The 13,465-nt window shown below is 50.4% G+C and overlaps 1 protein-coding gene across 1 annotated transcript in view; it reads left to right on the top strand.

The window, feature by feature from the left end:
* Positions 1–13,465, top strand: part of TRPV3 (transient receptor potential cation channel subfamily V member 3) — a 35,892-nt gene that overhangs the window by 5,479 nt on the left and 16,948 nt on the right. Inside the window, exons 2-6 of the mRNA XM_031934285.1 lie at positions 1,715–1,819; positions 2,317–2,403; positions 3,670–3,824; positions 4,585–4,761; positions 12,964–13,159. Of these exons, the coding sequence (XP_031790145.1) occupies positions 1,715–1,819; positions 2,317–2,403; positions 3,670–3,824; positions 4,585–4,761; positions 12,964–13,159 (720 nt within the window). The remainder of the gene's footprint in view (positions 1–1,714; positions 1,820–2,316; positions 2,404–3,669; positions 3,825–4,584; positions 4,762–12,963; positions 13,160–13,465) is intronic.

Raw genomic sequence — 13,465 nt, 5'->3', positions numbered from 1 at the left:
CCATCCATCCATCATCCATCCACTCATCTACCCATCATCCATCCATCGATATATCATCTGTCCATCCATCCATCATCCATCTATTCATCTACCCATCCCATCATCCATCCATCCATCCGTCATTTATTCACCCATCAATCATCTATTCATCCATCCATCCATCATCCATTCACTCATCTACCCATCATCTATCCATCATCCATCCACTCATCTATCCATTCCATCATCTATCCATCCATCCATCCATCATCCATCCGTCATCCACCCATCCCTCATTCTATCATCTCTCCATTATTCATTCATCCATTTATCTGGGCATCTATACAACCAACCATCCTTCCTTCCACTCATTTGTCTTTCACTCATTATCTATCCTCTCACTCATTCACCGATGAAGACTTCTGAGCATTAGGACCGGTGTTGGGAATCAAGGATAATTCAACTGTAGTCTCTGCCATTGAGGAATGTACAGCTGTAGGATGGTGTATTGTCCAGAGTGTGGAAAATCATGGCCTCACTGTACTATTTCTTGGTCAGCTGGAACAACAGCTCTGGAAGGGATGGAAATTTTGTCCACTTGTTCACTACTGTATCCCCAGCTGCAGAAACAGTGCCTGGCACATTGTAGATGCTCAATAAATATTTGTGGAGTAAATGCACCACTGAGGAATGCAGACAGGTAGGGTGATGGGGAGCAGGGGAGGGAGCCGCTAATTCTCACTACAGGACAAGAGGAGACTAGAGATTGTCCTCCCTCACCCGCCCCCACTGAGACAAATGCATATCTGACTGCTTCCCCTATGCGTCTATGAGTCTATTTTTTTTTTTTTTTTTTTTTTTGAGATGGAGTCTTGCTCTGTCACCCAGGCTGGAGTGCAGTGGCACGATCTTGGCTCACTGCAACCTCCACCTCCCAGGTTCAAGTGATTCTCCTGCCTCAGCTTCCTGAGTAGCTGGGATTATAGGCACGCGCCACCACACCCGGCTAATTTTTGTATTTTTAGTAGAGTCCTGCTCTGTCACACAGTCTGGAGTGCAGTGGCGTGATCTCGGCTCGCTGCAACCTGCGCCTCCCGGGTGCAAGCGATTCTCCTGTCCCAGCCTCCAGAGTAGCTGGGATTACAGGTGTGTGCCACCATACCTGGCTACTTTTTTTTCTTTATAAGTAGAAACGGGGTTTCCCCATGTTGGCCAGGCTGGTCTCCAACTCCTGACCACAGGTGATCTGCCCGCCTCAGCCTCCCAAGGTGCTGGGATTATAGCCCCTGCACCCGGCCTGCTCCCTCTTTTTTTTTTTTTCTTTCCTCCTGCCTCTCCTGCCCACTTTTTGCCTTTAAATATTGAGGCCCTCAAAATCCTGTTCAGAGGAGAAAGGGTGGGCCACAGATCCTGCTGGGGCTTGTGTGTCTTTTTCCTGGGTGTGTCCTCAACCTTGGCAAAATAAACCTCTACATCAACCAGGCTCGTCTCAGTCCTTTTCTTCAGTTGTTCACACTTGACCGGCAGCTCCCTGGAGACCATCTGTGAAATGTAGGTGATAATGACAGTGACCATCTCCGAGGGCTCCTAGGAGTGCTGGGCAAGGCCATTTGGGCTCGGAGCTGGCCAGGGTGTGTGCTCAGCATGGGGGCACCCTCTGTGGCCGGGAGGCAGGACACAGGCAGACAGGCTCTGCCTGGCTCGGCCCTGACGAACTTCCTCCATGTTCCCTCAGTGCCCACTTCTTCCTGGAGATAGAAGGGTTTGAGCCCAACCCCGCGGTTGCCAAGACCTCTCCCCCTGTCTTCTCCAAGCCCATGGATTCCAACATCCGGCAGTGGTGAGTATGGGCCCCAGCCCAACCCCTGCCCTGGGCCCAGCCCTCAGCTCCAGAATGTGGTCAGTGACTTGCCCTGGGTCACGGGGCCAGGCCTTGCTGTGGCATGCTACCACTGTCTATTATAAAACTTTATTATTATTTATTTATTTGAGACAGAGTGTCGCTCTGCTGCCCAGGCTGGAGTGCAGTGGCCCAATCTCAGCTCACTGCAGCCTCCCCCTCCCGGGTTTAAGTGATTCTCCTGCCTCAGTCTCCCAAGTAGCTGGGATTACAGGCACATGCCACCACTCCTGGCTAGTTTTTGTATTTTTAGTAGAGATGATTTAGTAGAGACAGTTTAGTTTCACCATGTTGGCCAGGCTGGTCTTGAACTTGCGACCTCAAGTAATCCACCTGCCTCGGCGTCCCAAAGTGCTGGGATTACATGCATGAGCTACCTCATCTGGCCCATTTTAAAACTTTAAAACCCTCTCTGTTCCCTCCGCCAACACCTCCAGCATCTCTGGCAACTGTGATGACATGGACTCCCCCCAGTCTCCTCAGGATGATGTGACAGAGACCCCATCCAATCCCAACAGCCCCGGGTAAGTCAGCCCCTCTCCCTCCTCCCACTGTGCCCACTCAGGCTGGGGGTCCCAGAGAGGCAGGATCCGGGGCCCTGCAGGAAAGAGAAAGAATCCACCATTCCTGGGGGTTGGGACAAGTGGAGTCATGGGTCCATGGCAGGTAGGACGTTCTGGGGGAAGGAGTGGAATATTGAATTTTATAAAACCCATTCATTATGAAACATTCAAACAGCAGGACGCAGTGGAACAAGAACTGTAGCACGATACTGTTTATGTGAACTAAAAATACATGGCCGGGTGCGGTGGCTCACGCCTGTCATCCCAGCACTTTGGGAGGCCGAGGCGGGCAGATCATGAGGTCAGGAGTTCAAGACCAGCCTGACCAACATGGTGAAACCCCGTCTGTACTAAAAATACAAAAATTAGCCAGGCGTGGTGGCGCATGCCTGTAATCCCAGCTACTCAGGAGGCTGAGGCAGGAGAATTGCTTGCACCCTGGAGGTGGAGGTTGCAGTGAGCTGAGATTGTGCCACTGTACTCCAGCCTGGGTAACAGAGCAAGACTCTGTCTCAAAAAAAAAAAAAAAAAGAAGAAAAGAAAAGAAAAGAATCAAAATACGTGTGCCCAATATCCATATGCATTTTGCAAGAACACATAGAAACAAAAGGAGACCATCCTGGCTAACCCGGTGAAACTCTTGTCTCTACTAAAAATACAAAAAATTAACCGGGTGTGGTGGTGGGTGCCTGTAGTCCCAGCTACTCAGGAGGCTGAGGCAGGAGAATGGCGTGAACCCGGGAGGCAGAGCTTGCAGTGAGCCGAGATGGCGCCACTGCACTCCAGCCTGGGCGACAGAGCAAGACTCTGTCTCAAATAAAAAAAAAAAAAAAAAAAGAAAGAAAAAAAAAAAAAAAAAGGGAGACATCAACGGTTACCACGGTTACTTATCTGGAGTGGGAGGACAGGGAGGGATAGATTTAAAAAGTTCAAACAACATAAAATATGAAATCTCATATTCTCAAGGTAATGTCTATTAATAGGCATAGATCCTTCCTGATCATTGTTGCATGCAGCCAAATATAGGTATTTTGACAGAATGTGATTGCATGTGGATTACAAGGGGAGCCTGATTTGGCCACACAGCCCAGGGGTTTGCAGGCATTGTGACAGGCATGGGAGATGTTGGCGGCAGGTGCAGCGCCCTGCGGGCAGCTCTGGCGGGGAAAAGGAGAGATTGAGCTTGAGAGGACATGTGTGGTGAGTTGGAAACATTTTCTGGCTCAGTGCACACCTGGCCAAGGAAGAGCAGAGGAGGAAAAAGAGGCGGCTGAAGAAGCGCATCTTTGCAGCCGTGTCTGAGGGCTGCGTGGAGGAGCTGGTGGAGCTGCTGGTGGAGCTGCAGGAGCTTTGCAGGCGGCGCCGTGACGAGGATGTGCCTGGTAAGCGTCTGAGCCTGGCGGAGGGTATGGGGCTGGGGGCCCTGCTTGGTTTCTGGTGTTGATCTTCCCCTCCCCTCACCAACCCGTGGGGCTGGAGTGTGAGGGGCCTTGAATTCTGGCGAGGGACTTTGAACTTGACTCCGAGGAGAATGGGGAACCACAGAAGGGTTTGGGCAGGTGAGAGTCGGGTGAGAGATGGGGGGTGAAGCTGGAGAAGGCCACTGTTCAGGCAGGGCTGGGACCCTGAAGCAGGGCTTGAGAAGGAGAACGGTTCTGGGCAGCTCCTCAGCCAGTAGCACGGGCAGGACTTGAGGACCTGGGGAGTGAGGGACAGGGGGGTCCAGCATGGTGCCATTTAGACTTGGGTAGCCTGGTGGCTGGTGGAGCCCTGGGTGTGCAGGGACCAGTGCAGTATCAGGTTGATGGGGAGGCCATGAGCTGAGCTTTATTTGCAGGCCACGAGGAGGGGGCAGGCTGGAGACAGAGGTTCTGGGGTGGACGGGGGAAGCCATACAGTGGGGAAAGAGTAAAAGGCCTCAGATAAGGCTCCCATGGGCCACAGAGAGCAAGGAGCCAGCCAAGGAGACGGAGGAGGAACAGCTGGAGAGGGAGGAGGAGAGCGGCCAAGCGTGAGACCTGGGGGCAGGGCTGTAGAGCAGGGGCTTGAGGTCTGCGGCTGCAGCTCCCACACCCTCTGAGCTGGGCGGGCCAAGGGCGGCCGGGCCCCGCCTGTAGCTCCGCCCCACGGCCCTGCCTGCAGACTTCCTCATGCACAAGCTGACGGCCTCCGACACGGGGAAGACCTGCCTGATGAAGGCCTTGTTAAACATCAACCCCAACACCAGGGAGATCGTGCGGCTGCTGCTTGCCTTTGCCGAAGAGAACGACATCCTGGGCAGGTTCATCAATGCCGAGTACACGGAGGAGGCCTACGAAGGTATCCCGCCCACGGAGGGGCTGTGCAGACAGGAGTCTCTGAGGGTGGGGTGTGGGGCCGCGGGGCCACTGCTGGCCAGGCCACGTGGAGGCACGGCTGCCACTGAGGAGCCCCAAGCATGTAGCATGGTGCCCGGGAAGCTTCAGGCACCCCTCTCTTTGTTCCTTCGTTCTGCAAATAATTTTGAGCACTGGTTCCATGCCAGGTATTGTTTTTGGCATAGGCATGCACTGGTGAACAACACAGGTTAAAGTCACTGCTCTAAGGCTGGGCGCGGTGGCTCATGCCTGGAATCCCAGCACTTTGGGAGGCAGAGGCGGGTGGTTCATCTGAGGTCAGGAGTTCAAGACCAGCCTGACCAATATGGTGAAACCCCGTCTCTACTAAAAATACAAAAATTAGCCGGGCGTGGTGGCAGGTGCCTGTAATCCCAGCTACTTGGGAGGTTGAGGCAGGAGAATCACCAGAACCCAGGAGGAGGAGGTTGCAGTGAGCCAAGATTGCCATCGCACTCCAGCCTGGGCAACACAGCAGAACTTTATCTCAAAATAAATAAATAAGAAAGAAAGAAAAAAGAAAAGAAACAAAGAGGGAAGGAAGGAAGGAAGGAAGGAAGGGAAAGGAAAGGAAAGAAAGAAGGAAGGAAGGGAAAGAAAGAAGGAAGGAAGGGAAAGAAAGAAGGAAGGGAAAGAAAGAAGAAAGGAAAGAAAGAATCACTGCTCTAAAAAAGGTAATTTTAGATTAAAAATATTATGAAAATAAATGAAGATAGTGTGACAGAAAGTGACTGGGGGAGGGCAACTTTAGCGTGGACAGTCAGAGTGGTCCCCTTTGGCCTGAGGCTGACATGATGAGAAGGATCAGGGCAAAAGCCTCAAGATGTGACTGAGCTTGGCACATGGTTGAGCAATGGAAAGAAGGCTGGAAGTGAGACAAGACATCTGGGCAGGGGCCACCAAAAGTCAACAGTTAGCATCGTCATCATCGTCATTAACTGTCCCCAACTGGGTCTCAATTTTGTGGATTTCTTTGTAAGTGGGCCAGAGAGGGTGCTGGGAGAGCAAATTTGGGAGAGTGGCTCCCTCCCAGGAAATCCACTGGGGAAAATCAGTGAGATGTGTCTTTGAGTTTTGGAGTCAGTCAACAGCGCTTTAGGGTCTTATGAGGTGCTTGTGGCAAAAATGATTGGCTTAATTTTTTTTTTTTTTTTTTTAGTGGCCAGATCTCGGCTCACTGTAAGCTCCGCCTCCCGGGTTCACGCCATTCTCCTGCCTCAGCCTCCCGAGTAGCTGGGACTACAGGTGCCCGCCACCTCGCCGGGCTAGTTTTTTTGTTTTTTTTTTAGTTGAGACGGGGGTTTCACCGCGTTAGCCAGGATGATCTCGATCTCCTGACCTCGTGATCCGCCCGTCTCAGCCTCCCAAAGTGCTGGGATTACAGGCTTGAGCCACCGTGCCCAGCCGTGATTGGCTTAATTATAATTGGATGCCGTCTTGCTGATATGCTGGGGGCACTAGATGTTTGAGCTTTTTGGTTTTGTTTTTTGAGACAGAGTCTTGCTCTATTGCCTAGGCTGGAGTGTAATGGCACGATCTTGGTTCACTGCAACCTCTGCCTCTCAGGTTCAAGCAATTCTCCTGCGTCAGCCTACCAAGTAATCGGACTTACAGGCGCCCGCCACCACGCCTGGCTGATTTTTTTGTATTTTTAGTAGAGACGGGGTTTCACCAATTTGGCCAGGCTGGTCTCAAATTCCTGACCTCAGGTGATCCACCTGCCTTGGCCTCCCAAAGTGCTGGAATTACAGGCATGAGCCACCATGCCCTGCCACATTTTAGCTTTTTCCAGGTGGGAGTTTAGCTTTGGCCCTTAACCCTTCTCATGGGAGAAAGTAACTGTGATTTATTATTTGAACTCTGCAGACTTTCAAAAGCATTTTTTGTTATATTATAAGAAAAAGTAAAGGATTGTGACAAACTAGAAGGTATGGAGTGGAGGAGAGGAAACCTAGGGAAGACTGCTGCAGCTGAGTGCTAAACTGTACACTGAGCTCCCTGGTAGCCAATGCAAAGAGAGAAACCGGATGAACTATATTACATTCTCAGCCTGTCTCTAGGGAGTTGACAGTAGTCCTGTAGACAGGGAGGTTCAGGCCAGTGCCTCAAGCTTGCTTGTCCTAATTCTTCTCCCTTTTCAGTCCCCTTTGTCTCCTCCTTTCTTCTCAGTATTGCAGGACTTACCAGCTACCCTTTACTAGCAACGTGTTTCCTTTGAGGGCAGGGATGAAGTCTGTTGCCTATAGTTGATTTCCTGGTGCCCTTAGGGTCTCACATAAGAGATACTTAGTATGTATTTTTTTTTTTTTTTTTTTTTGAGACAGAGTCTCGCTCTGCCGCCCAGGCTGGAGTGCAATGGCTGGATCTCAGCTCACTGCAAGCCCTGCCTCCTGGGTTTACGCCATTCTCCTGCCTCAGCCTCCCAAGTAGCTGGGACTACAGGCGCCCGCCATGTCGCCCGGCTAGTTTTTTTTGTATTTTTTAGTAGAGACGGGGTTTCACCGTGTTAGCCAGGATGGTCTCGATCTCCTGACCTCGTGATCCGCCCGTCTCGGCCTCCCAAAGTGCTGGGATTACAGGCTTGAGCCACCACGCCTGGCCAGTATGTATTTTTTGAATGAGTGAATAAAAGAAGGTTGTTGGTGTTTATATGAAGGCTTTGCTGTCCCGGTCACAAATCCTTACCTCTCCCTGTTCTCAACTTCCCCTTTCCCTCTCCTTTCATGAATCTGCCTCTTGCTGGGGTGAGGAGGTCTAGGGGGCTGTGGGCACCTCCCCTCTCTCTGAATGGTAGAAGGAGCCATTTATTCTTGTCTCCCTGGAAACCAACCCCACCACCATTCTGACCGGTCTGCTGGTGCCTTCCTTCCTCTCAGCATTTCCTCCACCTGGAGCAGAGGGGCTCCAGGACCAGCGGAGTAGCTTTTCTTCCACACTTAGGGCAGGACCCAAGGTGACCACTCTGGCTGTCCACTCTAAAGACGCCCTTCCCCAGGTGTGTTCTGTCATACTATCTTCATTTATTTTCATAGCATTTTTAATCTAAAATTACCTTATTTAGAGCAGTGACTTTATTTATTCATTTACTTATTTATTTATTTTTTGAGATGGAGTTCCGCTCTGTCACCCAGGCTGGAGTGCAATGGTGCAATCTCAGCTCACTGCAACCTCTGCCTCCCGGGTTCAGGTGATTCTCCTGCTTCAGCCTCCCAAGTAGCCGGGACTACAGGCAGCTGCCTTGCCTCTCTGAGTCTCAGTTTCCCCACTGGGCAAGGGCGAATATTTCCTCCCCATGCTGCTAAGAGGAACCAATCACAACTTTATTAATATCATTTTAAAGCGTTTTATCAGAGGCCTTCGGAGTTTTACTTTTTTAAGCAATTCTTCAATTAAGACATTTTTATTATAAAAATTTAAACATAAAGTTAAGATATTAGCATAATAAACCTCTACGCATCCATCATCAGATTCAATATAACAGTTTATTTTTATTATTTTACTTTATTTATTTATTTAGAGACAGGGTCTTGCTCTGTTGGGCAGGCTGGAGTGCAGTGGCGGGATCACAGCTCACTGCAGCCTTGACCTCCCTGGGCTCAGGTAATTTTCCCACCTCAGCCTCCCAAGTAGCTGGGACTATAGTTGATTTCCTGGTGCCCTTAGGATACTTAGTGGCCGGGCGTGGTGGCTCAAGCCTGTAATCCCAGCACTTTGGGAGGCCGAGACGGGCGGATCGGGCGGATCACGAGGTCAGGAGATCAAGACCATCCTGGCTAACACGGTGAAACCCCATCTCTACTAAAAAATACAAACTAGCCAGGCGAGGTGGCGGGCGCCTGTAGTCCCAGCTACTCGGGAGTCTGAGGCAGGAGAATGGCGTAAACCCAGGAGGCGGAGCTTGCAGTGAGCGGAGATCCGGCCACTGCACTCCAGCCTGGGCGACAGAGCGAGACTCTGTCTCAAAAAAAATAAAAATAAAAAAAAATAAAGATACTTAGTATGTATTTTTTGAATGAGTGAATAAAAGAAGGTTGTTAGTGTTTCTATGAAGGCTAATTTTTCTATTTGTTGCGGAGATAGGGTTTTACCATGTTGCCCAGGCTGGTCTGTAACTCCTGGGCTCAAGCAATCCTCCCGCCTCTGCCTCTCAGTGGTAGGGTCATACGCATGAGCCACCGCACCCGGCGTAACAGTTTATTTTTAATTACATCCATATCACATGAATAGAGTTTTTTTGTTTGTTTGTTTTTGTTTTTTTGAGACAGAGTTTCACTCTTGTTGCCCAGGAGTGCAATGGCACGATCTCAGCTCACCGCAACCTCTGCCTCCTGGGTTCAAGCGATTCTCCTGCCTCAGCCTCCTGAGTAGTTGGGATTACAGGCATGCACCACCATGCCTGGCTAATTTTGTATTTTTAGTAGAGACAGGGTTTCTCCATGTTGGTCAGGCTGGTCTTGAACTCCCAACCTCAGGTGATCCACCTGCCTCGGCCTCCCAAAGTGCTGGGATTACGGGAGTGAGCCACCATGCCCGGCCTAGAGTTTCATTGTAAAGCAGCCCAGCATTTTACATAAGTTTTTTTTTTTTTTTTTTAAGTCCTTTACCCAGATATAGAAAATTCCTTAAAAGGAGTTTTCTAGGCCTTTGACATATGTGTGTGTATATGTGCACACAGAAAAAGTTTTACTGATTTAACATAAAATAGTATCATACTGTCTATATTCTACAAGTTGCTTTTTTTGATTAACTATATGTCTTAGAGCGCTTCTTATGCCAAAATATGAAAGTCTAGCTTCTTTTCACCAGCTTGGTCTGCAGTTGTGGCTGCAGCCTGGCTAATTTCACCACTCCCCCATTGACAGACACTCAGGTGTTTCCAACTGTGTTCTTGTGACATCTCACAGTGCACGATCTTGTCTATGACCCTGTGCACAGGTGCACATTTGTTTTAAAAAATACTTTGAATTGGGATATTTGGGTTCAAGCGCATGCACATTTGAAGTTATAATAGTGGCCAGGCGCGGTGGCTCACGCCTGTAGTCCCAGCACTTTGGGAGGCCGAGGTGGGTGGATCACCTGAGGTCAGGAGTTCGAGACCAGCCTGACCAACATGGTGAAAACCCGTCTCTACTAAAAATACAAAAAATAGTCGGGCGTGGTGGGGCACCCTTGTAATCCCAGCTACTTGGGAGGCTGGGGCAGGAGGATCGCTTGAACCTGGGAGGTTGGATTTGCAGGGAGTCGAGATCGTGCCACTGCAGTACAGCCTGGGCAGCACAGCAAGACTCTGTCTCAAAAAAAATTTTTCTTTTAAATAAATAAATAAAAGTTATAATAGTTATTGCCAAACTTGTCTCTAAAAGGTACTAATTTACTCTCTCCCCACAACAGAGTACAGAAATACTCATTTCCTACTCATCACTAATACTGCAAATTATCCTTTTTTTTTTTTTTTTTTTTGGTCTTTTCTAGTCTGGAGGTGGAAAGGGTTAACTCTTTGGGTTCTGATTTTCATTTTCCTGATCACCACTGATTGCAAACATCTTTCACTTCGTTTACTGTGTATCTTCTCCTCTGTGAGGTGCTTGTCGATCATCTTTTCTCAGTTTTCTTTTAGGTTGTCTTTCTATTGATTCGTAGGTGCTTTTAATATATTACAGACTTTTAAAAACACATTGCCTTTTTTTGTTGAGATGGAGTCTCGCTCTGTCACCCAAGCTCGAGTGCAGCGGTGCGATCTTGGCTCACTGCAAGCTCTGCCTCCCGGGTTCACACCATTGTCCTGCCTCAGCCTCCCGAGTAGCTGGGACCACAGGTGCCCGCCACCACGCCCGGCTGATTTTTTTGTATTTTTAGTAGAGACGGGGTTTCACCGTGTTAGCCAGGATGGTCTCGATCTCCTGACCTCGTGATCCGCCCACCTCAGCCTCCCAAAGTGCAGGGATTACAGGTGTGAGCCACCGCGTCCAGCTGCCTTTTTTTTTTAAGACAAAGTCTTGCTCTGTAGCCCAAGCTGGAGTGCAGTGGCGCAATCTCCACCTCCTGAGTTCAAGTGATTCTCCTGCTTCAACCTCCCAGGTAGCTGGGACTACAGGCGTGCGCCACCACACTTGGCTAATTCTTTTGTGTTTTCGGTAGAGATGGGGTTTTGCCATGTGGGCCAGGCTGGTCTCGAACTCCTGACCTCAAGTGATCCACCCGCCTCAGCCTCCCAAAGTGCTGGGATTACATGTGTGAGCCACCGTGCCTGGTCCAAAAACACATTGCCCTTTTATATATCTCAAATATTTTCCCCAGTCTATCACTTGTCTTTAACTTCATTAGGATGCGTTCAGGCATACAGAAATCTCCGAGGTAGGGGGATTTCTTGAGCCCAGGAATTCAAGACCAGCCTGGGCAACACGGCAAGATCCTGTCTCTATAAAAAATTTTAAAAATAAGCCAGGAGTGGTGGTGCAGGCCTGTAGTCCACACACGTGTGTGTATATATGTACACAGAAATAGTTTTATTTATTATTTAACATAAAATAGTACCATCATGTCTGTAGTCTACAAGTTGCTTTTTTTGATTAACTATATGTCTTAGAGCATTTCTTATGCAAAATATGAAAGTCTAGCTTTTGGGAGGTTGAGGCAGGAGGATCGCTTGAGCCCAGGAGTTCAAGGTTGCAGTGAGCTATCCTCACACCACTGCACTCCAGCCTGGGTGACACAGCAAGATCCTGTGTCAAACAAACAAACAAAAAACCAAAAACCCCCAAAACCAAAAACCTTTATGTAAACAAATATGTCAGCCTTTTCTTTACCGTTTCTGCCTTTTGGATCTTGCTTAAGAAGGTCTTCCCGACCAAAAGGTTAGCTATAAACCAACTCTCTAATTTGTTTTAAAGCTTAGTTATTTAATCCACCAACACTATTTTGTTTATGACATGGTGGCAGCTCTTTGGAAAATGCTGTTTCTGTTGGTGCATTTTGAGACTCTCTCCAGCTCTAGCCTTCTGGTACCTTCCATCTGGAAGTTCTCTGGTCTCCAGCAGGCTCAGTGTCTCTCCCTCCGCCCTTCTTTCCTCTTGCTGTGTCACCAGCATATCATTCACCCACCACCAGGGCCAGATACCTAGATCTTACCTGAGACCCCTTCTCCCCAGCCGGTCATCCTGAAGGCTCTTTCTCCTGAGGGTCTTTGGGCTTCCACCTTTCTCCACCCTTCTTGTGCCCTCCACCTCCCCTTAGTCCAGGCCTCATCTTTTTTTTTTTTTTTTTTTTTTTTGAGATGGAATTTCACTCTTCTTGCCCAGGCTGGAGTGCAGTGGTGTGATCTCGGCTCACTGCAACCTCCGCCTCCCAGCTTCAAGTGATTCTCCTCCCTACTCAGCCTCCTGAGTAGGTGGGATTACAGGCATACGCCCCCATGCCCGGCTAATTTTGTATTTTTAGTAGAAACGGGGTTTCACCATGTTGGTCAGGCTGGTCTCGAACTCCTGGCCTCAGGTGATCCACCTGCTTTGGCCTCCCGATGTGCTGGGATTACAGACAGGCCTTATCATTTCTTTCACTGGTCTCGGCTGCTTCTAACGCATCCTCCAATTATGCAGCCAGAGGGGTCTGAAAACACCCAGGCACCAAACCCCAAAGTCTCATCATGCCAGTTTCCTAATTCAAGGCCTTCTGTGACTCTGGCCCTTAGTATAAACTCTGCCCTCTCACCCTGGCTGTGAGCTGGCCCCACCCAGCCTCGCTAAACTTCTGAGGTCCCAGGTTAGGGAGCTCTGGGAGGCCCCCTGGCGCTCTCTGGCTGTGAAGGGCCCTCTGGGTACCGCAGCTCCGGCACCCCTCTGAATCGAGCACCTAGTTCTCAGTGACACTGTGGGCTTCTTGAGGAAAACAATCGAAGTTGCATCTTGTGCACCCCTGACCCCCCAGCACCTGGGGCCGGAGCCCGGAGCACGCGCTCCACAAACATTCCTCGGCTCCGCGCAGGCAGGAAGGAAGCAAAGAATGATGCTGGGATTCCTGGTAGCCGGCGACACAGACCAGAGCTCTGATGTCCCCATGGGTTCGGGGAGGGTGTGGAGGCCAGAGAGGGTGGGCAAGAGGCCCCGGTTCCCGGCGCTGAGGCTCCCCCGCTTCCTGGCCCGGTCCGCAGGGCAGACGGCGCTGAACATCGCCATCGAGCGGCGCCAGGGGGACATCGCGGCCGTGCTCATCGCCGCCGGCGCCGACGTCAACGCCCACGCCAAGGGGGCCTTCTTCAACCCCAAGTACCAACACGAAGGCTTCTACTTCGGTGGGTGCCGCCCCCGCCTGGCGCGGAGTCTGGGAGGAGGGAGGAGGGAGAGGAAGTGAGGGAGGAGGGAGGAGGGAGAGGGAGGAGGGAGGAAGGAAAGAGGGAGGAGGGAGGAAGGAAGAGGAAAGGACGAAGGAGGAAGGAAGGGAGGAGGGAGAGGAAGGAAGGAAGAGGGAAACAGGAAGGAGGGAGGAAGGGAGGAGGAGGGAGAGGAAGGAGGGAGGGGGAGGAGGGAGAGGGAGGAAGAAAGGGAAGGGGGAAGGGAGGGAGGAGGGTGAGGGAGGAGGAAGAGGGAGAAAGGAAGAGGGAAGCAGGAAGGAGGAGGAAGGGAGGAAGGGGAAGGGAGGAGTGAGAGGGAGGG

Source organism: Piliocolobus tephrosceles, chromosome 16 (assembly GCF_002776525.5).
Source record: "Piliocolobus tephrosceles isolate RC106 chromosome 16, ASM277652v3, whole genome shotgun sequence".
In the NCBI taxonomy this organism is placed as follows: domain Eukaryota; kingdom Metazoa; phylum Chordata; class Mammalia; order Primates; family Cercopithecidae; genus Piliocolobus; species Piliocolobus tephrosceles.
Note: the sequence above shows the minus strand (reverse complement) of the source record. Positions and strands in the feature narration are given on the sequence as shown.